Genomic DNA, 25,827 nt, shown 5'->3' with positions numbered 1-25,827 from the left:
TCCCCCCTCCCCCCGCCCTTTCCGGAGCAACGGCAGCCCCGCCTCCTCCCGGCCTCCCTCTCTACCCACACGATGCATAATGGGGGGCGGTGAGGATGGCTGGGGCTCCTTCGGGGCTTGATTTCAGGTTGGGAGTCGGGGTTTCTAATCTGGAGCTTTTGTATGCCTGTGTGTGTGACGGTGGGGAAAGGGGTCAGTGGGAGGGCAGTGAAACCAGGCGCTAAGGCGGCTAGGCGGCGGCCGACTTGAGCCACAAACTTTATTGAGAGTTTTGCGCTCGGAGGCCAGATTGAGGTGGCGGTTCTGACAGCCCGCCTAAGGAGCTGGGAGAGTCGCGCCCTCCCACGTGGTAGCTCCGCCCCCGGCCGGCCGCCTGAGCTGCGGAAGCGGCCCCGCCACCGCTACTCCCCAGTGCGTGAACGGCCCCGTTACTTCCCCCTTAAACTATCCCTAGCATCTCCTCCCACTCCGTAACGGTGTACACGCATGACGTTGGCAAGAGTGGCGACTTCAGGAACCAATCTGTCGTTCTCCCTTAGCCGCACAATCCAATGAGAGAGAAGGATCGAGAGAGGGCGGGACCAACACTGACAATTCATTTCAGGATTTTACTTACTGGAGCCCCGGGTCCTCCGTAGGGCGGAGGTTAGGGGATGAAGTGGGGAGTTAGGTGGGGAAGAATTGTCAGGAGTGTACATGCGCATCGCGAACTAGTAACGGGAGGGGGAGGGGCAGGGGCAGGGGAGAATGTACGGACTACCATTCCCAGCCTCCCTGACGGGGAGCGCTTGCGCAGTTGGCAGTCGCCCTCCCTCCCGCCGTCCCTTTGTGTCTTTCTCCAGAGTTCAGTTTCGAACGCGCTGAAGACAAAGGGTTTTGGGAGTTTGCTTGTCCCTTCCCAAAGAGGGGAGAAAGGAGCCAAGCAAGAGCCACTTAAAAGTCCCCTATCATACCCCTTGGCTGGCAACCCAATATCCACTAGACCCCGTCTCCCATCTCTCCCAGTAGCCAACAACCCCCTCGTCCCTAACAAACTCTTTTCCCCCCCTGAACCTGCCCTGGCTTCTTTTCTCGAACCCCTTAAGCCCTTTTCTCTGGGGATCTGCAAACCTCTCAGTCTTCGAACTCTCCTACTATCGTCTCCCCTTTTCCTCGCTTAAGCCTTCAAAATGACCAACCCTTTTTCTCCCCACAAACCCCAACCCCCGACCAAGTAAACCGTATCAGAAACTAGCTGCACCCCCAAACCCTCGGGTCCTGTTTCCCCAGATCCTGTCTTCCCCTCCCCTCTTTGCTCCCAGTTCTCCTTTCCCTCCCTCCCCGCAAACTCCTGGATTTAAGGCTTTTTGAAAAGCTCAGGGGTTGATCAACCTCGTTGCCAGGGCAACCAGAGACTGGTGAGGGTGAGCGGGCGCCGAGGCGTGGCCCCTCCCCTTCCCTCCCGGGTTTAAATTCCACGCCCACCCCCTCATTCCCTCCCTTTTCCTCTCTCCTCTCCCCCCGCCCCTGCCTTTTTTTTTTTCTTTTGGTGCTTTCTAGTCTGCTGCTTCGTATGTCCCCTCCCAACACCCAGCACTTTCGTGTTCGCTTTCGTTTGCGTTGAAGGGCTGTCACGGTCTTTGTTTTCTTAAAAAAACAAAACAAACCCAAAAACAGTAATTTGGAATTTAGCATCGATGCAATAACAGGAGCTGTGACTACCGGGGGAGAGTGAACGAATGGGATTATTTATAGGTAGCAAACTCCCTTCCTCTTCCCTCTGTGACTCCTAAGAGTCCACTTCTGGTGCACAAAATACTGTGTAGTAGCTGAACAGACAGTAATAAAACCTACAACATCTTTTAGTTACCCTGATTACTTCTTGCTTTATCACCTATTTTAACGTACTGTTTCTCCTACTCTCTCAAGTGGAGAAGGGTCTTGGTTTTATTTTCCCCTTACAGAAACTATCCAAACTGTGTTCTTTATCTCTCCTGTTTCTCTTTTTAATGCGTATATGTGCCTGGTTTGTTTTTTTTTTTATCCCTTGATTTCAGCAGTATTTTCTCCTTTTACTTTGCCAGGCTTCCTAGGAAAATCTATGAAGATCCACTAATAGTCCTGAAATTTACCTGAGTATACAGTTCTGGTGGTTTAATATGGAATGTCTTACAAAATATCCGGATCCTTAAAGTATAATGTAGAAAATTTGATATTTTGTTGTATGGAGGAATGACCTGGTGAAATTTAAGAGGTCTAATTTTTTTTTAAAGAGTGTAAGCAAATATCTTTGTGATATTAAATGTCTGTAGATAAAACTTGCTTGAGATATACTGTGTTTCCAAAGGGGTGTATCCAAGTTGTTAGGACTATGAATGTTGAGGTATTCATTACTACCCCCAACATCAGTTAAATAATTTTTAAACCACTGAATGCAGCAATTTCATTTTGAAGATGAAGAAAAAAGGCAATGGGCTATTTGCCTGGTAGTTGGAGAATGAAATGTTTGTTTCTTTGCTCACAGGTTTATACTTCTTTTAGATTTGGCCCAGCTTAAAATTAAACCATGTGGACATATCTGAAGTTTCAGACTTCAGTTCAGCCTTACCTTCAACATTACTCTCTTCCTACATCTGATTTAAAAAGTAAAATGGATAATGACAGTAGTTTCTTTTAACCTCCCTACAAATATACCCATGGTTCTCCATCCTTAAAAAACTCTCACTTGATCTGACCATCCCTGATATAACTCCTATTTAACTCCTCAAATAAGTGTCTAAACTTCTTGAGAAAGCTGTCTACACTGGCTACATCCTCTTTCTTTTATTTCACTTGATATTAAATCCTCTGCCATCTGGGTTCCCACTTTATCACCTAAAACTCATCCCTCCAAAGTTACCAGTGATCTATTTCTTAATGGTCAAATCTAATAGTCCTTATTAGTCCTCATCCTTCTTGGCCTCTCTGCAATTTTTGATAGTGTCAATCATTCTCTTTTCCTGAATAACCTTCTTCTCAAGTTTTCCTAATATTGCTTATTCCTGGTTCTCTTATCTGTCTTGTCCTCTCTCCTCATTCTTCTTTGCTGGAATTACATCCAAGTCAAGCCCACTAATTGTGGATGTCCCCTAAGCCTAGATTCTCTTCTCTCCCTCCTAACCAAGGGTCATTGATCTAGGGTTTGTAAACTTTTTTCCATGTAAATATATATATATATATATATATAAAATACATATATATGCATATGTGTGTTTGCATATATGTAATTAGTTTCCATTATAATCCTATTATTTTTATCCACTTAAAACTATTATTCTGAAAATGGGTTCACCAGACTGCTGGAAGGATCAATGACAGAAAAAAGGTTAACCTCTGCTCTCTACTAACACACTTGGTGAGTTCATCGGCTCCCACAGGTTTGAGGATCATCTCTATGCAGACAATTCCCAGATTTCTATATAACCAACTCTTGTCTCTCTCCTGAGATACAATCCCAAATCACCAACTGCCTTTTAACATCTTGAACTGGATGTGCTATCAACATTTCAAACTCAACAGATCCAAAACAAAACTTATTTTCTTCCTCTCCAAACCTTCCCCTCTTCCTAACTTCCCTATTACTATTGAGAGCACCACCATCCTGACAAGTTAACTAAGCTCAGTCAGCCTCAGCTCCTCACTGATAAGTCATCTCACATATCCAATGGGTTCATTGTCAAGTCTTATGGTTTCTACCTTCACAATATCTCTTCTTTACCTACCTTTCTCTACACCTACAGTCACCACACTGGTACAGGCCTGAATCAGCCTCTCTCCCAGACTGTTGCAACAGTCTTCTAGTTGGTCTCCATTGCCTCTCTTTACCTCCCCCTTCCAAATCATCGGAGAGTCAGCTGCCAAAGTTGCCTTACTTTTTTTTTTCAGGCTTATATTATGCCCTTCTATGGACTCCACAATCCAGCAACACCTGCCTTCTTACTATTCCTTGCACAGAGCACTCCACCTTAAATTACTAACTGCCTAGCAAACTCTCAAACTCAACACATCCAAAAACCAACTCTTCCAATTTCCTCCCCAGCCCTCCCCTTTCCCACCTTCTCAATCACCAATGTCAACCTCAACTCTTCACTTCACATATCTAGTTGCCTGCCAAGTCTTGTCATTTCTACCTTCATAACATCTCCTATATAATGTCTCCTCTCTACTCCCATATCCGCCACCTTTATCACCTCACACCTTCAGAAGGCAATACCTTCTGATTGGTCTTCCTGTCTCCAGTCTCTAGTCCATCTGCCATTCAGCTGCCAAAGTGGTTTTAAAGCACAAATTCCAGTAGCTCCCTATTACCTCCCACATAAAATCCTCTGTTTGATATTTAACATCTGGCCCTTCTGACCTGTCCAGTTTTCTTTACTTCACTCCCCTTCAGCTTCATAATCTAGAAACACTGGCTTTCTTGCTCTTGCTTGAGCTGAATACTCCACATCCCAATTCAGTGCCTTTTCACTGGATCTTCCTCCTCACCACCTCCTGGCTTCCTTCAAGACTCAATTCAAATGACATCTTCTGTAGGCTTTTCCCCATTTTTCTACTCCCCCTGCTCGCCATCACTCCAAGTGCCTCTTCTGAATTTACATTCCATCTACACTATACTCTGCACGTACAACTTTTTGTGTGTTGTCTCCTTCATTATAATGAGTTCCTTGAGGTCAAGGCCCATGTTTTTTTTTTTAAATCCCCTATTCTTAACACAGGGTTATTGCTTAATATATGCTTTTTTGCTTAATAGACTGGTACTCTAGTAAGTGGTCAACTAGCCTATAAATCTAGAACTTTTATTCATAGCTACTTCAAAAAGAGAAAACATTTTTCCATTTAAAAATTAACCAAGAAACAAGTTAAGAGCTAGATTAACATTTTTTATTGGAATAATTATGTCAGGTAGCATTGACTACTGATTAGAGAACTAGCCTCAAAACAAAAAAGACTGGGGTTCAATTCCAGCAAGTTCCTATATGCTGTCTATGTGATTCTAGGCAAGAATGTCTCAGTTCTCCAGACAACTCCCTAAAAGTTGCAGAGAAACCACTCTCTCCATTTCGGCAGACAGAAGTTTCCTCAAGTGGGAGTTCTTTATACCAAGGACATCACAGGTGTAGTCTCTATCCCATCATTATCTCTCTAATATCCACCTTCTCCTTTGGCTCTATTCAGAAAATTAAAAAAACTAAAAATCAAAACCAAAACAAAACAAAACCTCTTTACCATGTAATACAATATACTATGGATTTTAGTTAAAGAGATGTCAAACACCCACTTGAGGCCCACAACATTCATATGGCTCAAGTGCAGCCCAAAAGATTGAAATATTAATGGGAAATATCTAACAAAATAAACAAAAATAAAATGAAACACTGATAATGCCAATATGTGGTTTTCTAAGTCAATATGCAGTCCATAAGGATCCTTATGTATGGCTTAGTGGCCCCTTTTCTATTTGAGTTTGACACCACTGCACTGGGTCATAGTTACTCTTTAAATGAAATTCCAAGTCTATGAGGTTAATTTAATTTAATAAGCATTTATTAAGGCCTAGTGCAAGGCACTGTACTTGTTCTGGAAATACAAAGGTAAAACAACAGTCCCTGCCTTCAAGAAACTTACTTAATTTCTACTAAAAAGATACATTTACTTGAATAAAATACAAGATTAGTTGAGAAGGTTGCCAACATTAACTAGATCCAAACTGGAATAGCTGCTTATGAGAAGAGGTGACTCTGAAGTAGAACCCTGAAGGAAGCTAAGGATTTTAAGAGAGGTGAGGAGGGAAGGCATTTTAGTTATGGATGTGAAAGGTCGAGGTTGGGGGGGGCAGGGATGGAATGCTGAGTCGGGGATCCAGCAAGTAGGCCACTTTAACGTAGAATAATTGTGATAAGACATTTTAGAAGAGTTTAAACTCTCCAAATTATTCAATCAATGGAAGTCTATTCTTGTTGCTTTTTGGATCCTATTGTAGAAAAAACGTTAAAACTTTTGGAAAAATGATATCTCTAGATTAAGCTGCCAATACACCTTTTAAATTAAAGCAAAATATGTCATACATATGTAAAAATTTTTGTTTTCATAAAATTTGAAAATGAAATGCAAACGTAAAAAATAGAATAATTCATACGAAGTTTAAAATTCCTTAAAATGTCTTTATTCTATGCTTTAGCATTTGCTAAAATTTTGACTGAAAACAAGATGATGAACAATTTATATATGAAAATATCTTTACTACCTTAATAGTCAACCTGTTTTGCCATCACCAAGAAATGTTTGTGAAGCACTGGTGATTTCAAAAGGCTCTAGAAAAAGGCCCAACTGCTGCCTGTACACTGATTTCATAGCCAGTTTCAGGAAGACAGTAAAATCTGTCCTTGATAAAAAGTTATTATCTTCTCTGGCCAATTCAAATATGCCAACCATATGAATCTACCATGTCTGGAATTTAATCTTGGTGTTTCTGAATTTGTAATCAAAGAAAGTTCTCTAGATTTCTGATTAAGCTTCAAATATTCACAGATAGTAAAGATGGTTAACTTTTTTGTTGAAGTGTATCTGGGTCAGAGCTTCCCTTATTAAGTTGTGATTTTACTGTCTTTTCATTTCACCTGCAGAACTGATTAAAGTTATGCAAGATTAATTCAGAAAACATTCAAAAAACATTTACTGGGTGCCTACTGTCTTCAGAGAACTGCCAAATTCTAAGACGAGTTTCCAAAAAGAGTTTACATTCTATAGCACTTAAAATATACTTTACTAGAAATGAGAAAATTATAAAGTAGCAAAATCAAGTACTGTATATGAATACAAAATGTATACCCATGTACTATACTGAAAGAATTATCATAGTAAAATGGAATTAGGAATAACAGTGTCTTGCATTAGACAATCAAATGTTAATATTTACCCAGGGCTACTAATTCAAATTGTGACTTAGCGTTCTAAGTCTTGGAGCACTTAATGTTTTCTCATGACACTAAATGTCTTTTGGTGACGTCTTTCTTTTTTTTTTTCTGGAGAAATATAGGAATCAGTGACCCCAGGGATCTTGGCTTTGTTATTTTGACAAGCATTTGGGGGAAATACCTTATGTCTGTTGTTATACTTTAGCATTAATTTCTGGAACAGTAATATGAGAAAACAACAAAGAAACTTTCTTTTTTTAGATGTAATCACTCAAAAGTATGACTGAGGAGAGTCAAAAAGACGTGAGACATTCTATTTTGATGGTTGTGAGGAAAAGTGATTCTTTGGGAAAGACACTGCTTGTCTTATACCACACGTACATCGGGATGAGATGACTGGAAAACTGCAGGGCACGTGCAGGGTTGTGCTGCCAAGCTGTTGACAATTTGAGATTTTGAAAGTTACTAGTCTCTTAGTCTAATGTACATTTCAAAATGATTCCCCCCAGAAGGTGGGAGGGTGAGGGTTAAATTTTAAAACGTCTTAAAATAAATCCAAAAGGAAATTTCCTACCGCCCATGCGCGAGAACCGAGTAATTTTTGTGCAAGCTTAACATAGTATCTTGGGTATTTAATTTGTGTGGGGGCACTGGAGGCAGTGTGTGTTTTGTGTATGTGTGCTAAAAGCCGCAGTGCTAGGGTTCCAGGCGCTCCGTTACCATTTCTATTGTTGGGGCTCCTCCGGAGGGGCAGCAGTCAGTTGACCGCCCTGCACCGGGGAAAGGAGGCTTTTTCGCGTCCGGCTCGGAAAAACCAAGGAGCAGACGGACCACCGCCCCGCGGGCTGGCGGGCTCGCCCGTTACCCCAGGCGCAGCTCTTGCTAAGGGGCCGGGGGCCGCGGGCAGCCTCCCCGAGACCGGAGCGCTCCCCGAGGGCCTGGCGAGTCCGCTCGCGCAGGCCGGGCACCAACATGCGCTTATTAGGAGAACGTGCCTCTTCCTTTGGGGAGGGGTAGACGTGGCTGAACAGGGTGGAGGAAGACGGAGAGGGAGGCTCCGGGGCCACCTCAAGCCCCACCCTTTTCCGGAGCCCGCGCAGGCTTCTGGGGTTTCCCCCGACCCTGTCCCGGCTCCCGGGGCGCCGCAGTTGTAGCTACAGTTGGAGGAAAGGCTGTTCCGTGCGCCGCACGTCCCCCTCACGTGGCGTCTTGGTGTTCAGCCCCGCCTCCTTCCCCCTGCACGAGGTCGTGAACTTGCCCCGCGGGGCGGAGGGCCAGTGCCCGGGGGCCTGGGGCTGCTCCAGCTCAGGCCTCTCAGCTCTGCGGCCGGGGCGGCGCTTCGGGCTCTGCTTGGGGCTCGGCCTTGGGCGGGGAGGAGTCGGAAGGCCGCCCCAGGGGGCGGGACGAGGGAGGAGAAGGTGGGCTTTCCGGCCGGCCCCTCATCGGGGCGGCCGAGCGGAGCGTGCGGCGGTGGTGCAGCGGCCTAGCCTCCACGACTCTCCCGCGCTCTGCTCACCTGCACCCCGGCCCGCGGGACGCGGGGGCTAATGTCGCTGCGGCGCGGGCCGCTCCTGAGCCCGGCCCTGTGGGGGCTGCGGGGCGCCGGCCATTGGCGGGCGCTGCCCGTCCTCGCCACTCTCGTCTGCCGGCGGCCGGCGGGCTGGCTCCCCTGGGCCCGCTGCGTGTGTGTAGGCCGCGGGAAGGAGTGGCGGCTGCCCCCGGGCCACGACACGGGCATCCAGATCTACAACAGTCTAACCCAAAGGAAAGACCCTTTAATCCTGCCCCGCCCGGAAGCGATCTCCTGGTAGCGCTGGCGATTCGTTACCGGAATTTGGGGTCACCCCCGGGGGCGGGGGGGGGGCGGGGAGGAGGGACAGGTGGTGGGGGAGGAGCGAACCCACAGTTTCCCGGGGGAGTAGACTTAACGCATTTATTTCTTCTAAATCTGGACAGTTAGGAGACGCATTATGTGCCATTAAATCTGTTTTATGTTACATTGAATTCGCAGTTTTATTTTTAATTTGCGATGTGAAATAACCAGGCCAAGTGTCAACGGAAGCAGCATGGTATTGTAGAAACAATGCGGGAGTTTGGAGTATGAGCATCTCTGTCGTCTGCTCACCTGTGGGACAGGCCCTGAGCTCTCTGTACCTTAGTTTGGGAGTTGGACTAAAAGTCCTCTGAGGTCTTTTCCTCCTCTTAATACACCGTCTTGTGATCTGAGGTCGGGGTTTAAATCCTGTCTGCTACCTGCTGGCCCACGGTCAACTATGTTTGTTTATCATGGGTCCTTTGGCAGTCTGATGAAGCCAATGAACTCCTTAGAACATTTCAAAGTATAAAAATACGTAAAGTTAGAAAGGAAGCCAGTTACAATGAAATAGATAACAAAATTTTCAAAAGTTCACGTATCCCAGGTTAAGAACTCTTGTGCTAGCTATATATATGCAAGTTATTTTTCTTCGTGGGGGTTGGGAGAGGTCCACAGTTTTAGTTCCCTCACCTGTGAGAAGGGAGGGATGGAGGAAAGGACTTGGCCCTGAATCCTTCCTCTCCCAGCTCAAAAATCCTCAGACCCTGTCTAAGAATTTGTTTTAAAATGGTAATGCATTGTCAAATTAATAGCTATCTTATAATTATGAATATAGTGCCCTGTTACTGGAAAGCCATTTCAGTCAGTGATGGATCTTAACTTTGTTCACAGGTACAGTTGTGGACCAACTGTTTATGATCATGCACATCTTGGGCATGCTTGGTGAGTTGTGATGCATTTGTCTTTCTACATTTGTTTTGCATTTAAAAATATTTCTACTTGTAAAAGAAATGGCATTAAAAAAAAAACCAAATAGATTTGTCATTCTCTTACAATAATTTTAATCTGCCCTGGTCAGAATCACCACCTTACATGATGAAGTTATTGTATAAATGTTCGATTTCCCTTGTATCTCAACCTGCAGTCTCTGGAGGTTTGAAAACATGTTATGAAGAAATGGACAGTTTAAGTACTCTGGCATTTACTTTAATTTCAGCCAGCTGGGTAAATGTTAAATAATTGGCACAACTGAAGATATTACTGTATTCATTTATTTAAAACCCACCTTTTTGATTAATTTGACATATCCCTAATATGTCTTACATCCTAACCGTAGTAGTAAAGAAGCTGTCCTAAAAGTATTTACCTTTTGTAAGAGTGATTAAAATTGTAAATTTCTGAATCCTTTTTATATGAAAATTAGGCAGCTTCCTACAAGTAAATTGGCCAGAATAAACTCCCAAAAGTTATAGGCATTGAAAATATTTTTATTTGCCCGGTGTATGCTACCTATGATGAGAAAAAATGTTTTTTTCCTTAACTTTGCCTTGTCTCATAGTCTATCACTTCAGTACTAATATTAACCTTTTAATAGTGTTATTTAGTTATTTATAGCCCCTAAATTTTTTCAAATTCAACTGTTAGATTGATCAGATGCTCTGATTTCTTCTTGGAATAGGGCTTTTCAGTTTTGAAGAAATATAATGGAAATATAAGGTGCTATATTGTAACTAATAAAAGTCTTGTTTCTCTGTAATACAGAAGGCGGAGGTATTTAATTTCAGTCATTCCGTTAGTCAGTAAACATTTATTAATTGCCTGAATAACAACAGCTATGTGCCAGGCACTATGCCAGTTGCTTTAGAAACAAAGGCACAAAATAATCCCTGCCCTTGAGGAGCTAACAATCTGATGATTTTATTGGGTGATGTCAAGTCTCCTTTTGACTTGTCAGTCACCTTTTTGCTTATATTCCCTCACCCCATTTTGAACTGTGGTATTAAAAAAGGAGTAAGACTAGGGAGAAAGGTGAAATGTTTGGAACTGAGACTTCTTGGTAGCCTTGACAGCTGATTTCCTTTCCACTTCTAGTATCACAATCTCTAGTTTCAAGGGCTTGAAGGCATTTTAAGAACTGTTGAAGGGGCCATATGAATTGTTAGATACTCTGAAATTTACCTTTAGCTTTTAATTAACCATCTTTTTATCTGCTTTTACTAAGCCTTCCAGAATAGGTAGGGAGGAGGAAAACAGTTTGTAGAAAAACTTATTACTTAAAATTTTGCAGGGAGAAATATATGAAGAAAGAAAATGTGCAACTATGTGGTCAGTCTTTGTATCTATTCTGAGAAGGTAGATTTTCCCCAAACTTCTAAAGGGTTATTACTCAGGGAAAAAACTGAATTTTTAAAAATATGCCTATAGCTGTAGTCTTTGTACTTGGTGGTGGTGGTTTGTTTAATTGAATGGTTTGGTTTGAAGTGAAAAATTATTGTCAGATGTCAAGATGACTGAAATGTTAACTTGTTGAATTCTATTTCACTAGATGTTTTATGCTGATAGCTACATAAATTGCCTGTTTAATAAGAGGGGTAACTAGAATCTGATAGTATCCTGGTCATTTTTTACATTATCCTTAAAGTTGATTTTAGAGTTTGCTGGTTTCCTATGGACTTTCCTCCTTTACTTAATGAATCCTGTCAGTAAGCAAACGTATCAAAAGCTGTGTACAAGTCTGGTATGAAGTATAAGATGTAGTTTCTGGTCTCAGGGAGCTCACAGTCTGGTTGAAAAGACTGACTATGCATTTAAGAAATAATTATATATTATAGTATAAAATTACCAGATGAGTGGTAGAGACAATACTTGCTTTACAAATTTAGGGGAAAGGGGGAATCTGTTATAACCTGGCCTGGATCAGGGTTATTTTCATAGAAGTTTGGGAACTTGAAGCCTTGGGAACTGGACCTTGAAGGGTAAGCCAGATTCAGTTAATGTAGAGGAGCAGTAGTTTGGGGAAGGAAGATGTTAGCAACTATAGAAGGTGTGTTTGATAACAGTGTGTTCTTATAGAGGATTTTGGAGGGCCTTAATATTCTCAGGCTAAGGTATATGTATTGCATCTTGCAGGTAATCGAGAGCCATTGAAGATTTTTGAGCAGAGAGTATCAGAAGATAACAGAATTGTAGAACTGAACAGAACTTTAGAGGTCAGCTAGTCCCCTCACTTTACAGATGGGAAAAAGGAGGCCAAGGGATAGTAAATGAATTATAAAAGGTCATACATGTGATGGGCCTAGAACCCTGGTTTTCTGATAACCCACTTCAATATGGTGTTCATTAGCTTGGGTTAGAATAGTAACTACAACTTCTATTATCATTTAAAGGCACAAATTAGTCAATCAGCATTTATTAAATGTCTACTGGTTTAACTAAAACTCTAGCACTATAGAGCAATGGTTCATAACCTTTTTGGTTTCAAGACCTCATTATTACACTTTTAAAAATTATTGGGGATCCCAAATGTGGGTTTCATGGGTTATATTTATCAATATTTACTATACTAGAAGTTAAAACTGATAAATTTTAAAAATATTTATTACTTCATTTAAAAAACCATAAACTCACTACATGTTAACATAAATAACTTTTTATATAAAAATAACTACTTTATAAAACAAAAATATAGTGAGAATTACATTGTTTTATATATTTCTACAAGTCTTTTTAATGTCTGGCCTCATTGAAGGCAGCTGGATTCTTATATCTGCTGTATTCAATCTGTTGTGTTGTGTTGTTTTGGTTGAAGTATGTAAAGACAATATGACCTCATGCAGCTATGTAGTTGAAAAAGGAAGGAATATCTTAATAAGCAAATAGCATCTTAGAATTATGTAAATACACTTGACCTCACAGATCCTTAGAAAGCTCTTGGGAACCCTCAGAGGTGTGAAGACCACACTTCGAGAGCTGTTGATAAGAGAGATTGACCTCGACTTCTGTAGCAGCTTCCCAGACTTTCTTCTCCATCAGTCTTCCACACAACTGCCTAATTAATCTTCCTAAGTCATAGGCTCTTCTACCCCCAAATCCTTACGGATTCCCTATTTTTTCTAAAATAAAAACATACTCTGTTTAGTCTGGCATTTAAGACCTGGCACAATCTTGGTGCAACTCCCGTTTTCTAGATTTGTCAAGTTACTCCTCTTCATGTATATTCTGTGTTCTAACTAACCTAGATCTGCCCCCAAAGCCTTGATTCTTCATCTTCCCTTCATAGCTCAGCTCAGGTATCCCCTCCTTTGTGAAGCAAGGTTTCGTAATTGGGTGAATTATTTGTCATACTGACCTGTAGCAAGTTGGAGGGGAGCCCGGAGACTCTACCAAAACAGCACTGCCCCCTGCAGACCACAATTTAGCAGCATTCTGAATGAAGATAGATTTCTTTTTTGGAAGTCCTCTCTAACAAAGACAGGCTTTTATAGCTTCTCTCATTCTTGGAAGGGGTACTAGAAGTCGTTTGTTTACTTTACAATGAGGAATTCCCTTTCCAGCATCCCTAACAAGTCACTTGAAGATCTTCAGTGAAGGGGAATCCACTACTTTCCCAAGCTATCCGTTTCAGTTTTAGATCGCTTTCAGTGTTGGGACACTTTTTTTCTTACATGGTGCCTATATTAGTCTTCATCTGTACTTTGCATTAAGTTATTATTACACAGTGATGTGGGTACTTCTTCCAACAAAGCAGTTAATAACCCATTTTATCCTGCATTCCTCTTTGAGCTATTACCCTTTATGCCTCTTGCAGCCTATAATAAATCCTACATAGATGGTTTATGCAGCATTCTGGAGGCTACGCTCCAGACCTGTTGATATCATGTGGCTATCTATCCTGCAGGCTGCCTTATCTATTATCCCTTGTTCTTCCTTTATGAGCAGCACACCTCCCTTTCTCAAAAATACATTTCTCTGAAGGCATCCTTTTCACTGTTTGGCATGTACACTTCTTTATTAGTTAAGTGTTTCTGCCTATTCCAGCCACATACCTCTCCTTCGAATGCAGCCTTAAACACTAACCCTGGGCGAGTCACCTAACTACTCTTTACCATATAAGAGCACCTGCTTCACAGGGTTCTTGTGAGAATCAAATGAGATAATTTTTGTAAAGTTTATTCCTTTCATTTTCCCTTCCTCTTCCCATTGCTCTTTGGGTAACCCTCAACTTAATTCTTTTTTTTTTTAATGAAGTTTCATTAAAAAAAAATTAACAAGCTTTTTTCTCTCCCAATTCCCACCATCCCCATTGAAAAAAAGAAAAATAAAACCCTTGTAACAAATATGTGCAAGACTATAGAAATAAATTCCTACACTGACCATGTTTTTAAATGGTTTTCTCATTTTTCATATTTAGTCTGAAAAGGAGGTGAACAACATTTTTATCAATGGTCTTTTGGAATTGTGGTTGGCACTTGCTTTGATCAGAGTTTGTAAGTCTTTAAAAGTTGTTTGTTTTGACCCTGTTGCCTCAGCTTAGTTCTTTAAATACTGTGGTATTTTATGACTTAAAGCCATAGATCATCACTAAAAGAATATTGTTGTTAAAAAAGATGGGCCTCTATTTCAGGGAGAGAGTTGGGGGTCATTGAAAGCACTGAACATTATTCCCAAGGCCGTAGTTCTCCTTTGGTTGAGTTGCTATACTGTAATTCTTTAAAAAAAGAAAAATCTAGCACCCAGATTTTTTTGGTCAAAAAATAAGGGAAGGACATAGTAACTGATAACGAGATTCTTTCTTCATCCTTTCTTGGGTGATTGGATTATTATTTGGCAGAACTATGAATGTGGCTTAATTATAAACCATATAGGATTATCTCAGATGTATAGAACAGTGATTTAAATACTTTGAAGGAAATTGGGGGTAGGATAAAATAATCAGGATGCCAGAAGATTGGAAGCATCCTTGGGGTGTCTAGCCAGTTATGTTCCTGTGGTCTGTGTCTTCTAAAAAGCAGATCTTTGGATAGTTGTTTGACATGTTTATTTGTTTCCCAGTGATATTTTGCAGAGAAGAGGGATAGGTTTTATTTTTTGAATACTCTTTGTAAGGATGAGTCTGATTCTTATTCCTATATTACCTACTTCTCTGGATTGTGAGGAAAGTGCTTTGTAAACCTTAAGGCCCTATAGAAATGTGAATAGTTGCCATTTATGGAGAGAGGCTTTAATTTCTCTTTGAAGGCTTCCATGAGGTAAAGGTAGGGCATATTAGAGTCTACGCCCCCTGTGCTTCAGAAAAGGATATTGTAGGTGATAAAGGAAATGCTATCCCAGATGGTACTAGATCGCTAGGTTTTTGTATACATAGGTTTAGATGCTGTTTGGCCAGCTCTTCATCTGTAGCTTGACTAGTTTGTTTTTTAGAGAATAATTTTGTTGATGACTTTTTACCCCTTAGTCATTTCTTTATGTAATCTCTTCTCCTCTTCCTGCTTCTCTTCCCCCTTTACCCTTAATCCTTCCAGTCAGCACAGCTACTTGGTCTGATAGCATATACAACATTCTGCATCTCTAGTCACCTACCTCTGTACTGAGATAAGGAGGTGTGTTCCATTATCTCTTCTCTGAAACTAAGCTCTATTGATCTAGCTTTTTTTAGTATTTTTGGTCATTATTTTAGTCATCTTGTATATTGTTTTTCTGGTTCTAATTATTTCATTGTGCTTTAGTTCACATCGGTTTTTCCATGTTTCTCTGAATTCCACACTTATTATGTTTTTGGAGTGTGGTAGTATTCTACTACATTGGATTTGTTTAGCTAAAGTGCTCGTCCATCATGTTGTTTCCAGTTTTTTGCTACCAAAGTGTTTTTATGAATATTTTGGTGTATATGGAATCTTTTTGTTTTTCATAAGGTATATTATCCCAGGAGTGGAATCAGTAGGTTGAAAGATGTGAACAGTTTTGAGTTTTCTCACAGCTTCAAATTGTTTTCTGGAACAGTGGGACCAAATCATAGCTCTGCTAATATCTTCTTCCTATTTGTCTTTCCAACACATTAATTATTTCATCTTTTATCATCTTTGCCATTTTGAGGGTGCAGTGGAACTTCATAGGTGTTTAATTTTGTGTTCACCTAGTTATTAATGATGTGTAACATTTTTCATATGGTTTTTGCTAGCTTGTAATTCATTCAGAAACCAGTCATATCTTTTAATTCTTGTCTATTGGAGAATTACTCATATTTGTGTCAATTCCTTGTAAACATAAATTATTAGTTTTTTATCAGTGGTATTTGAAAACATTTTTCTAATTTGTACTTTCTAGTTATCTGGTGTATTGATTTTGTGCAAAAGTTTTTTGGTAATATATTATCAAAATTGCCTATTTTTATCTTTTATGACTTTCTTTGGTTTGGTTAATAATTCCTCTCCCACCCCACACTCTCACTCAGAGTTGTGAAAGGTATCTCCTTCTGTACCCCTCTAATTTGTTTATGATGTAACCATTTATATTTAGGTTGACTGTCCATTTGAAGTGAATTGTGGTATCTGATGTGAGATGCTAAAATGTGAAATTTCTGCTAAACTGCTTGTCAAGTTTTATAGGGAATTCTTTGGTTGAAAGGTTGAGGTGATTTAGGAAATGAGGCAAAATTAGATTTTTTTTATCAGTACAAATTATTAGTTTATTATTCTTTCCCCAGTTTAAGTGGCATTAATTAAACTATTGCCATACAGACTTATATGTATATTCAGGAGAGAAATGGCTGTGTTTGTGCTTCTTCCTAAATGTAATTGCATATCAGGTGTTAAGAAGTGTAAGCTAGATAGCTTATACTACTTATCACCTTATTCTCCATAGAGTTTGTGTTTTAGTTATCTTTATCTTCCTCCATGCAAAGTCAGTGCTTAATAAATGCCAACTGAATGAAAAACAAATAGCTACTTGTTTCTTTTAACAAATTGACATTTTTATTACTTTTCTTTCCATTTAATTTTGCAAGATATCTTCAACCATGTTACACAGTATTTAGCATTCTGGACTTGAAGTCAGAAAGACCTGAGTTCAAATGTGGCATCAAACATTTAGTTGTGTAACCCTGGACAAGTCACTTAACTTATATACCTCAGTTTCTTCATCTGTAAAATGAGGATATAAATAGTGGGTTTGTTGTAATGATAAAATGAGTTAATATTTATAAAGCACCTGAGAACTTTAAAGTTCTGTACAAATGCTAGCCATAGTTATTTTAAAAAGTGTATGGAGTGGGTGTTTTAAATATGCATACACACAGTACACGTATGTATATTTTATTATGCAGATTTTTGTGTACTTGTCACCTTATATACTACATGTATAGGCAAAATATATTTTGTCTTTACATAAATATATGCATAGTCAATCCACATTTACTTAGGCTTAAATATTTATTTTGTAAGAAGTGTTCGCGGTATCTCAGTATTCTTTTGACCCTTTTCATCAAGATTTGTCTTAACAGTTTGAGGTTGAGAAAGTTTGTGTACCTTCTGGCCTAAAAGTATATAGTGCTAACAGAGCTTGATCTAATTGTTTAGTATCTACAGACTAAAATAATTGCATTAATGGGAAATCAGACCGAAGAGCTTTTAGATGATTTCTTAACTAGATTTTTTTTCCCACCCTTAAAAGTATACACAATATATACTATGAAGTATAGTTCAAAGAAATGGCATTTAGTTCCCCATTAGTATAAATTTTTTTTTAAAAGTTTGTACTACATAGCTTTAATTGAAAAGCAATTGTATTTATTTTTCTTTTTTCTCTCTGCATAGCAGTGATGTGAAACTGGACATATTGCATGTAGGCTATGGAAAAGGATACTGAAGCTTTCAAACTCCGTAGATATTTAATAATAGTATTTAAAGAGAATTTCATCTTAAAGTTTAGGTGTAAACAAGCTTAAACTCCAAAAACAAAAGCCGGAAGAAGTGTACTGTAATTCAGAGAGTATCTTTAGAGGTTTATTGTAATGTAGACTTGAGAGTAGAATGATTCAGGAACAGTCTTTTTGTTTTACAAACTAAGTTTTACAAATTTAGCCTTAGGCCTAGTCAAGAAGGAATCTCTCCTTTCCTTTTGAACTCCTAGAACCTTTTTTTTTTTTTTTTGGTCTCTTTCATCCCCTTTCAATTCTACCTTCTATTATATAGCTTTTTGTGTACTTATCTTCCCACTCCTATTACTATATTGTAAACTCCATGAGGGCAGGGACTATTTATTTTATCTTGATTTTCACATAACATGTCTAGCATGTTTCTTCAGCACATAGTGGGCACTCCATAGGTATTTGTTTAATGAGTAAACGTCTTGAAGCCTTTTAAACAGAAGACATATAAATTATTTTAAAGAGTAATTTAATAGTAATTACTTTAGTAAATTATTTTCTATATAAAAAAGAGGAATTAAAATCTTATTTTCTCTTTTCAGTTCATATGTTCGGTTTGATATAATTAGAAGAATCTTAACCAAGGTTTTTGGATACAACATTGTCATGGTGATGGGGATTACAGATGTAGATGATAAAATAATCAGAAGAGCAACTGAGGTAAATATGAAATAATGCTAATTTGATGGCTGAGTATTACAACCTCTCATATATTTATACTTAGAGATTTAAAAATACTTAATTTATTCCCAGGTGGACTAGTCCTTATAATTTAAATAAACCAATCAGAGTCTTGTACTCATTTTTTGATCATGTCAGAAGAAGCTTGATTATTGGGCAGTAAAATGCTTTAATTCTTTTATGTTCTTAGGACTATTAATAAGTTAGCTATGATATATTCTTTGGTGCTATAAAAGCTTGAATTTTGCCCCCCAAATGAGTAATTTGTTTATTATGCTTGTCACACTTTCAGTGGCTTTTAAAAACTGTTTTGTTAGTTATTGATTAAGGACATGGATATTACTCATTTTATATCATTGCTTATTAATTTTTTAAAAATCTCAGAAAAACCTTAACATCTCTTATATTCTTTGTTTAATTTTTAGTGGGCATTTCTGTATATTGTATATGTCAGTGAAGGGAAGAAGGATGAGGAGATTATGTGATTAGTAGTTGAGAGTTTCTAGGTAAAAAATACTCTGCAGTTAGATATTCAAAATAAATCTCTCTTAGTCTGTAAGGAAGCAGTATGTTATAGGGGAAAGAGCCCTAGATTGTGAATTGGAGTGCCTGGATTTAAATCCTATTTCTAATGGTGTCTAACATTATGACTTTAGGTAAATCAAGAAATCTGTTTGCTTCTCAGTTTCCTGTAAGTTAAAAGGTATGGCAGAGAAATTTGTCTGGATGGAAAGAGATTCGCTTAGGAATGAAAAGGTTGAAAAAGGTTGAAATGACAAGTTGATTATAAGAGGACCTTGAATTTCAGACTTGAAGAGTTTAGATTTTAGTTAGTAGTAGGTGATGGGGAGCCGTTGTACATTTTTAATCAGGAGAGTAACTGATAAAAATGTTCTTGTTTGTTTCTTCCCAAAAAGGTTCTCCTGGAAACCTATTTCTGTATGATCTCTACTTCATAATTGACTGAAGGTGGGGGGTGGAGGTGGGTAAAGCATAGAGTATATCTAGAAAACTGTTGCAGGAATCTATAAGTTGATGACTCAGACAAGGGTCTGAAAGGAAGAGACATTGAGAAAGAAGAATAGACAGGATTTGCTGGTGGGGTATAGAGGGCAAAGGAAAGAGAAATTAAGCTTTATTATTATGGGTTTGAACCTAGTCTATCAGATGCTGCTGACGGAGACAAGGATGTATTAGGAAAGGGAGTTTGGAAAAGAAGGTGATTTCAGTTTAGAAAAAAAATTATTTTTAGATGTAGAGTATGTTTAAGGAATGATGCCTTAGAGACTAGTTTGGGATAGCAACAAGTCACAAGTAAAAGACTAGTTCAGGAGGTGTGTGTGTGTGTGTGTGTGTGTGTGTGTGTGTGTGTACATGTGTACATGTACAGGTACATGTTTTTATAGTGCTCAAGGAACACTAGTATCTCTGGTATGAGGGCTGCTAAGTGCTTTTCACGGCTGCTCATCCACCTTTGGTGTCCATCTGATACACTTAACTCTCACCTGTGGCCCCAAAAAGCTGAAGCATGCACAGCAGCCATACTTCAGTAAACCATTTTGGCAGATGGGCTAAACCAGGTTGAGGGTCTCAAACCCATTGGTGAGTTGGAAGGGTGTCTTCCCCAAGCATGTGAAGACTTCCCCAGGTGGACTGGGTGGGTGAGAACAGTTTATTCCATTGGCCTTGAAGGCAGGTGAAGCCGGTGCTGTGGAGCTCTTTAGACACTGGAAGACACCAAGATTGCCCACTGCACCCTGAGCCATTGCCAGTCATCCTGACTTTTATCTTACCACAGACTTCAGTGACTCTGAAGAGAGAATGAATCCGATGACTTTAGCAACTCTGCCTCATAAAATCTACTTTGTGTGAGAGTCAAAAGACATCACCTGAGCTCCTGTTGGTCTGATCAGCCACCGTCAGACACCCTGTACCTTAACCCCCAACATAGTGATGTCATTTTGGTCCTGTTGGAAGATGAAGGACAACCAGCCTACCACCATGTTTTTATATGTTTACATATATGTTTAATAAAGGCTTACAATCAGGGAACTTCTGCAGAATTAATTAAAAACCTGTAATCCGAAGAATTTAAAATATTTCCATACCTGTAAATTTTTGTGGCACCATTCACTATATTGAGCCTTATTATAACATATTTACATAGTGCTTTAAGGCTTTTGAATGCTTTGCTCATAGCAACAGTGTGAGGCTGGTAATATGAATATTATTCCATTTCACAGATGAGAAAACTGAGGCTTGGAGCAACTAAGTAACTTGCTTACAGTCATATGCTTTGTGTCAAGAGCTGGGATTTGAATTTGGATCTCCTAACTCTTAATTCAAAGTGCTGTTATCATGTCGTGTTATTTCACCCTATGAGGAGTCATGGCCTGGTTTAATTTTGCTCCTAAAGAAGTGTTACATTTTTGATGATAAATATGTATCTATATGCCAGTGGTAATGATATTCCATTTTTTAGTATTTCTCAAAAAGGCTATTCCTTTGTCTTACTGCCTTATTTTCTAATGGTGGCAAAATCTTGCATGCCATCTGCTTCGAGATTTGTTTTAAAAATATTTTAAATTATGATATTACACTTATCTGAATTACTCTTGACATTTAATTTTTGGCACAATTTGGGGTTTGTCAGACAAAAAGCAAAGCAGAAGGATTTATTAAACGAGTTTGAGATAGAAATTAAGAAACTTGGTTCCTTAGCATATTAACATTTAACTTTTTAAAAAGTGAAAAATATCTTCTCATGGTTCAAGGCAATTATCTTTTGTTCTAATCAGATACCAATATTTACAAGTACCTTGAAGCTATGGCTATAGGGATTGAGGTGCAACATCTGTGAACAATTAGAAACTCCTAAATACTGGAGTCCTTTGTCTGTTATCATTTAGTTATTTCTTCATTGGCAGAAATTAGTGTCATATAGTTGATTCTTTAATTTGTCTTCATAAATAAAGGGGAACTGGAATATGACTATCTCAAATAACGTGTTATTGTTATAGGAAGTTATGTGGAAAAATAAAATGTTAGCACATGATTTAAAGCTTTTCTAAGTTATAGTAGGAGAGATGCATTCTCGCATCATCAAGGACAGAGGTATCAGACTCCTTAGGCTGAACCAGATTAAAATGTAATTGGGAAATGTTTTAGCAAAATAAATAAAAATAGAGTACAACATATATAACATTAATTTGTGGTTTTGTAAGTTAATATGTTGCCTGTAGGGATCTGATTCTATTTGAGTTTGGCACCACTGGATTAGGTGATATTACCAGTCAGACTAAGAAACAGTTGTATGACCAGATTCAGAGTAAATTATTAATGGTTCAGTGGTGGCAGGAGATTTCCTGTGGAGTATCCCAAGGGCTCTGTGCTTGGCCCTCTGCTGTTTAACATTCTTGTCCGTGACAAAGATGTAGCTGGGTATATTCATCACATTTGCAGATAACACAAAGCTGAGAGGAATCACTTATGTGCTGGGTGATAAAGTCAGCATCCAAAAAGATCTGATAGGCTTGATCATTGGGCTGAATCTAATAAGATAAAATTTAACAGCAGTAAATGTAAAGTCTTGCACTTCAGGAAGAACCGTCAAGTATACGATTGGAAACATAATTAGACAGTAGTTGTGAATAAGATCTGGAGGTTTTAGTGACTAAAGTTCATTATGAGACCCAAGTTAGATGTGGCTGTCAGAAAAACTAGTCCAGTCTTGGGCTGCATTAAGAGCAAGGAATATAACTTCCAGGAATGAGGAGATTATATTCCCACCGTACTCTGCCCTTGTTAGAACTTACCTAAAGTATTACATTAGGTTCTGGATACCACAGTTTAAGAAAGGTGTTTATAAACTGGAGAATTTTCAAAGGAGAGAGACAAGGATCATGAAAAACCTTGAATTTTATGTCATATGAGGGTTGTTGGAGCACCTGAGCATGCTTTACTTGGAGAAGAAGACTCAGGAAGACCTGACAGTGGTCCTCAAGCATTCGAAGGAGAGGGATTAGACTTGTTCAATTTGGCCCTGGACGGTAGAACTAGGAGCAATGGGTGAAAGCTGCGAAAAGGCCTGTTTAGGCTTGAGGTCAGGAAAATTGTTCTGACATTGAGAGCCGTCCAAAAGTAGAATGGGCTGCTCTGAGAGGGGGCTGATTCCTCTTCCGTGTTCATCTTCAAGCAGAAGCTGGCCTGTTGAGTATGTTGGGATGAGTCTTATGTATGATAGGTTAGATTAGATGGCTGATGAAATCTCTTCTAACTCTAAAATTCTGTGATTCTCAGGTTAACCTAAAGCTTCACTTTTCATTCCCTGCACCTTTATAAATTGATGACAGTGGAAAGCATCCTAGAAGGAAGGGGTAGGAAGGAAAAGACAGCATGGAACTTCAAATAATACATACACAGATAAGAATGGGATCTTTTTCCTGTGGAAAACAGTACTCTGCAGGCTGTTTTATAATCATTTTAACCTAACTTTGTTTTTGTGATTAGTAGTTAAAAATAATATTTGAAACTTTTAAAGTGACCACTTGGAGACCTTTTCCATCTTAATTTGAATGTTTTGGACACCTTGGGCATCATCATCATCATCATCATTATTAATATTTCCACCTCTAGACAATGATCAACTTGTTGAATAACCTTCAGCAAATCAATTGACCTTTTCATTTCCATTTTCCCTGCTGTTTTACCTTTTGAATGTTTAAGTAAATGTTTATTTGGTTTTGGCTGTTGTGAGAAGTGCTAAATAAAATATTTGTGAAACTGCTTGCATATACATAGTGCCTTTGGAATTCTAATAATCATGTATGAAATGCTAGCAGGAAGCCTGGATGAATGATTTCTGGTTAGGGTTTTCATTCAAGTTTCATTTATCTCGTTTCTTTGATGGATAGTTAAATTGATTTTTTTTCTCATTTTAAAAGTATGAATGATTCTTGTAAAATTGTAAATTAATACCCTTTTAGGTAGCTATATAAGTTTGCGTATTTATAGGCCCCAATAGTTCTTTTTATGGATCTCTTTTCCTCTCCCCACTCCTATTGCCATATTTTAGGTTATTTTCTTTTGCTGTCTAAGAGTTTAGAAATTTAAGCATTCCCAATTGTAAAAAATTGGTGCAGAGAAGTAGTTTGATAGTTTGCCTTTTTGAGAATAGAGCAAAATAAACATTTTTATGGTGTAAAATAAGACTATTATTTGCTTAAATCTGTCACTTTTCCTTCTAACCAGAAAACCAAATCAGTTAAACCTTTATGACCCCCAAGTGCTTGGTACACATGTGGCTCTTGCACATGTTAGGCCTTTAATGTTTAATAGAGTTAAATGATTTAAAGTAAAATGTACTCAATAGATTGAAGGGCTCTTTAAAAAAAATGGTCAGGAACAATGGAACCATTTGGCCCAGTTTCTTCTTTGTATTTCAAAAGTAGCCTTAGCTTGCCTTTTCTCTTTTTATTGGCATATAGTTGACTACTTACTCTCCGTAGCCTCCTATTAATTATAAGCTTCTCTTTTGTAGATGGACATCTCGCCCTCAGCTTTGGCCCGTCTTTATGAGGAAGATTTTAAACTAGATATGGCTACATTGAAGGTACTGTCACAATTCATTAAAAACTGGCTATGTGTTTTTTCCCCCATTTTGTATTCTTGGGTTCTCTTTAATAAGCAAAATACCATCATATTGTAAATGACTAACATGTTTTCACGAGTAGTCCTTAAACCCAGCCCTTTTCTCCTTTACTTTAGGTTCTTCCACCTACAGTGTATATGAGAGTAACTGACAATATTCCTCATATAATTTCATTTATTGAAGGAATAATTTCTAAGGGGCATGCTTATTCAACTATGAAAGGTAAGATTTATGTGATTAATATCTAGTTGTAATTTGTGTATGACCACAGTACATTTGGTAGGATTTTGAGAAACCTGACAATATATTATTAATATCATTTATTATTATTGTTAATGATAGAATTAGCTAGCATTCATATAGCACTTTAAGGTTTGCAAAGTGTTTACAAATATCTCATTTTATCCTCACGACAACCCTGGGAGGTATGTATTATTATTATCCCCATTATTATAAAGGAAGGCAGATAGAGTAAGTGACTTTTCTTTGGTCACACAGTTGGTCTGAGACAGTCTTGAACTTCAGTCTTTTGGGTTCCAAGTCCTCTGCTCTACCTATAGTGGCACCTGTCTTGTCTGTCTGTCTGTCTGCCTGCCTGCCTGCCTGCCTGCCTGCCTGCCTGCCTGCCTGCCTACCTGCCTGCCTGCCTGCCTACCTGCCTACCTGCCTACCTACCTACCTACCTACCTACCTACCTACCTACCTACCTATGGACTATTTCCCAGTAACAGTTACCAGTATCAACAGAGATTACATAAAATATTTTGCTGGACTTTTTGATATAATTCTCACTTAAAAAACATTTTGGTCAATTCTAAAGTAATTATGTTCCATTCTAATACAAGTAGATTTCTGCCCTTTAAATGAAATTTGTTTTTAAAATTAATTTACATAATCATATAAATTTGATGATTGTCCAGAGTGACTAAGCCTGGTCAAAAGTTCAGAGGGTTTCTAATGCTCTTCCTGGTTTCCCAGGAAAGGGGGCTAGTAACTATGGTATTTCATTTTGATCAGCAAGGATGAAGTGTCTCCCTTGCCCTCTTCTCTGACAGTTTAAATCTTGTATTTCCTTTAAGGCTTGTGTCAGCCCATACCATCTCCATTAACCTTTTCCTGACCAGCAGTAGCGTACAATAAACTTTTCTGTTGGTGAATATTGAGTCGATAACATGTAATCCACAGTTCATTGTGGATGGTCATGATTTTAATCATCTAGTATCCCAGGTACAAATTGTAAACTCCCGGAGTTCCTGGACCATGTTTTTTATTTTCCCCAGGACCTGGTTCTGGTACATACTGGCAGCGAGACCTTGGCTGAGCAGGTTACTCTCTTAATACTCTAATTTGCAGAGAAGGTACTAATTTAGATTAGTGGTGTTTCCTTATCAGGGAATTTCTTTTTTTTTCTTTTTTTGGTGAGGCAATTAGGGTTAAGTGACTTGCCCAGGGTCACACAGCTAGTACACGTCAAGTGTCTGAGGCCAGATTTGAACTCAAGTCCTCCTGACTCCAAGACCAGATCTCTATCCACTGTGCCACCTAGCAGCCCCATCTGGGAATTTCTTGTACCAGTGAAATCACAGGTCTAGACCCTATCCCGAAATCAGAAAATAGTGGAATTTATATTAATTTGGACTTTTTGGTGATTTCTTAGGGTCTTATAAGCTATGTGTCTGTGTGTGGGGGGAAATTACTTAGCAAATTAATAGTTTAAACAAAATTGGAAAGGGAGATATTTAAGAAAACATTATGTATACGTATCCTCATGCATGAAAAATATCCTTTTATGTACAATCAAATGATATGCTAATAATTTTTTTTA

The 25,827-nt window shown here is 38.8% G+C and overlaps 1 protein-coding gene across 2 annotated transcripts in view; it reads left to right on the top strand.

Annotated features, from left to right (window-relative positions):
• The first annotated feature begins 8,479 nt into the window (after positions 1–8,479).
• Positions 8,480–25,827, top strand: part of LOC114046270 (probable cysteine--tRNA ligase, mitochondrial) — a 61,258-nt gene continuing 43,910 nt past the window's right edge. Inside the window, exons 1-5 of one of the 2 annotated variants that reach the window (XM_027866557.1) lie at positions 8,480–8,739; positions 9,640–9,690; positions 18,214–18,331; positions 23,892–23,963; positions 24,119–24,224. In XM_027866557.1, coding sequence (XP_027722358.1) covers positions 8,480–8,739; positions 9,640–9,690; positions 18,214–18,331; positions 23,892–23,963; positions 24,119–24,224 — 607 coding nt within the window. Of the gene's footprint in view, positions 8,740–9,639; positions 9,691–18,213; positions 18,332–23,891; positions 23,964–24,118; positions 24,225–25,827 lie in introns of those variants that run through there. The other variant, XM_027866558.1, reaches the window with a different exon arrangement.

The sequence above is a fragment of the Vombatus ursinus genome, unplaced genomic scaffold (genome assembly GCF_900497805.2).
Source record: "Vombatus ursinus unplaced genomic scaffold, bare-nosed wombat genome assembly UNPS02014781.1, whole genome shotgun sequence".
NCBI classification, from domain to species: domain Eukaryota; kingdom Metazoa; phylum Chordata; class Mammalia; order Diprotodontia; family Vombatidae; genus Vombatus; species Vombatus ursinus.
Note: the sequence above shows the minus strand (reverse complement) of the source record. Positions and strands in the feature narration are given on the sequence as shown.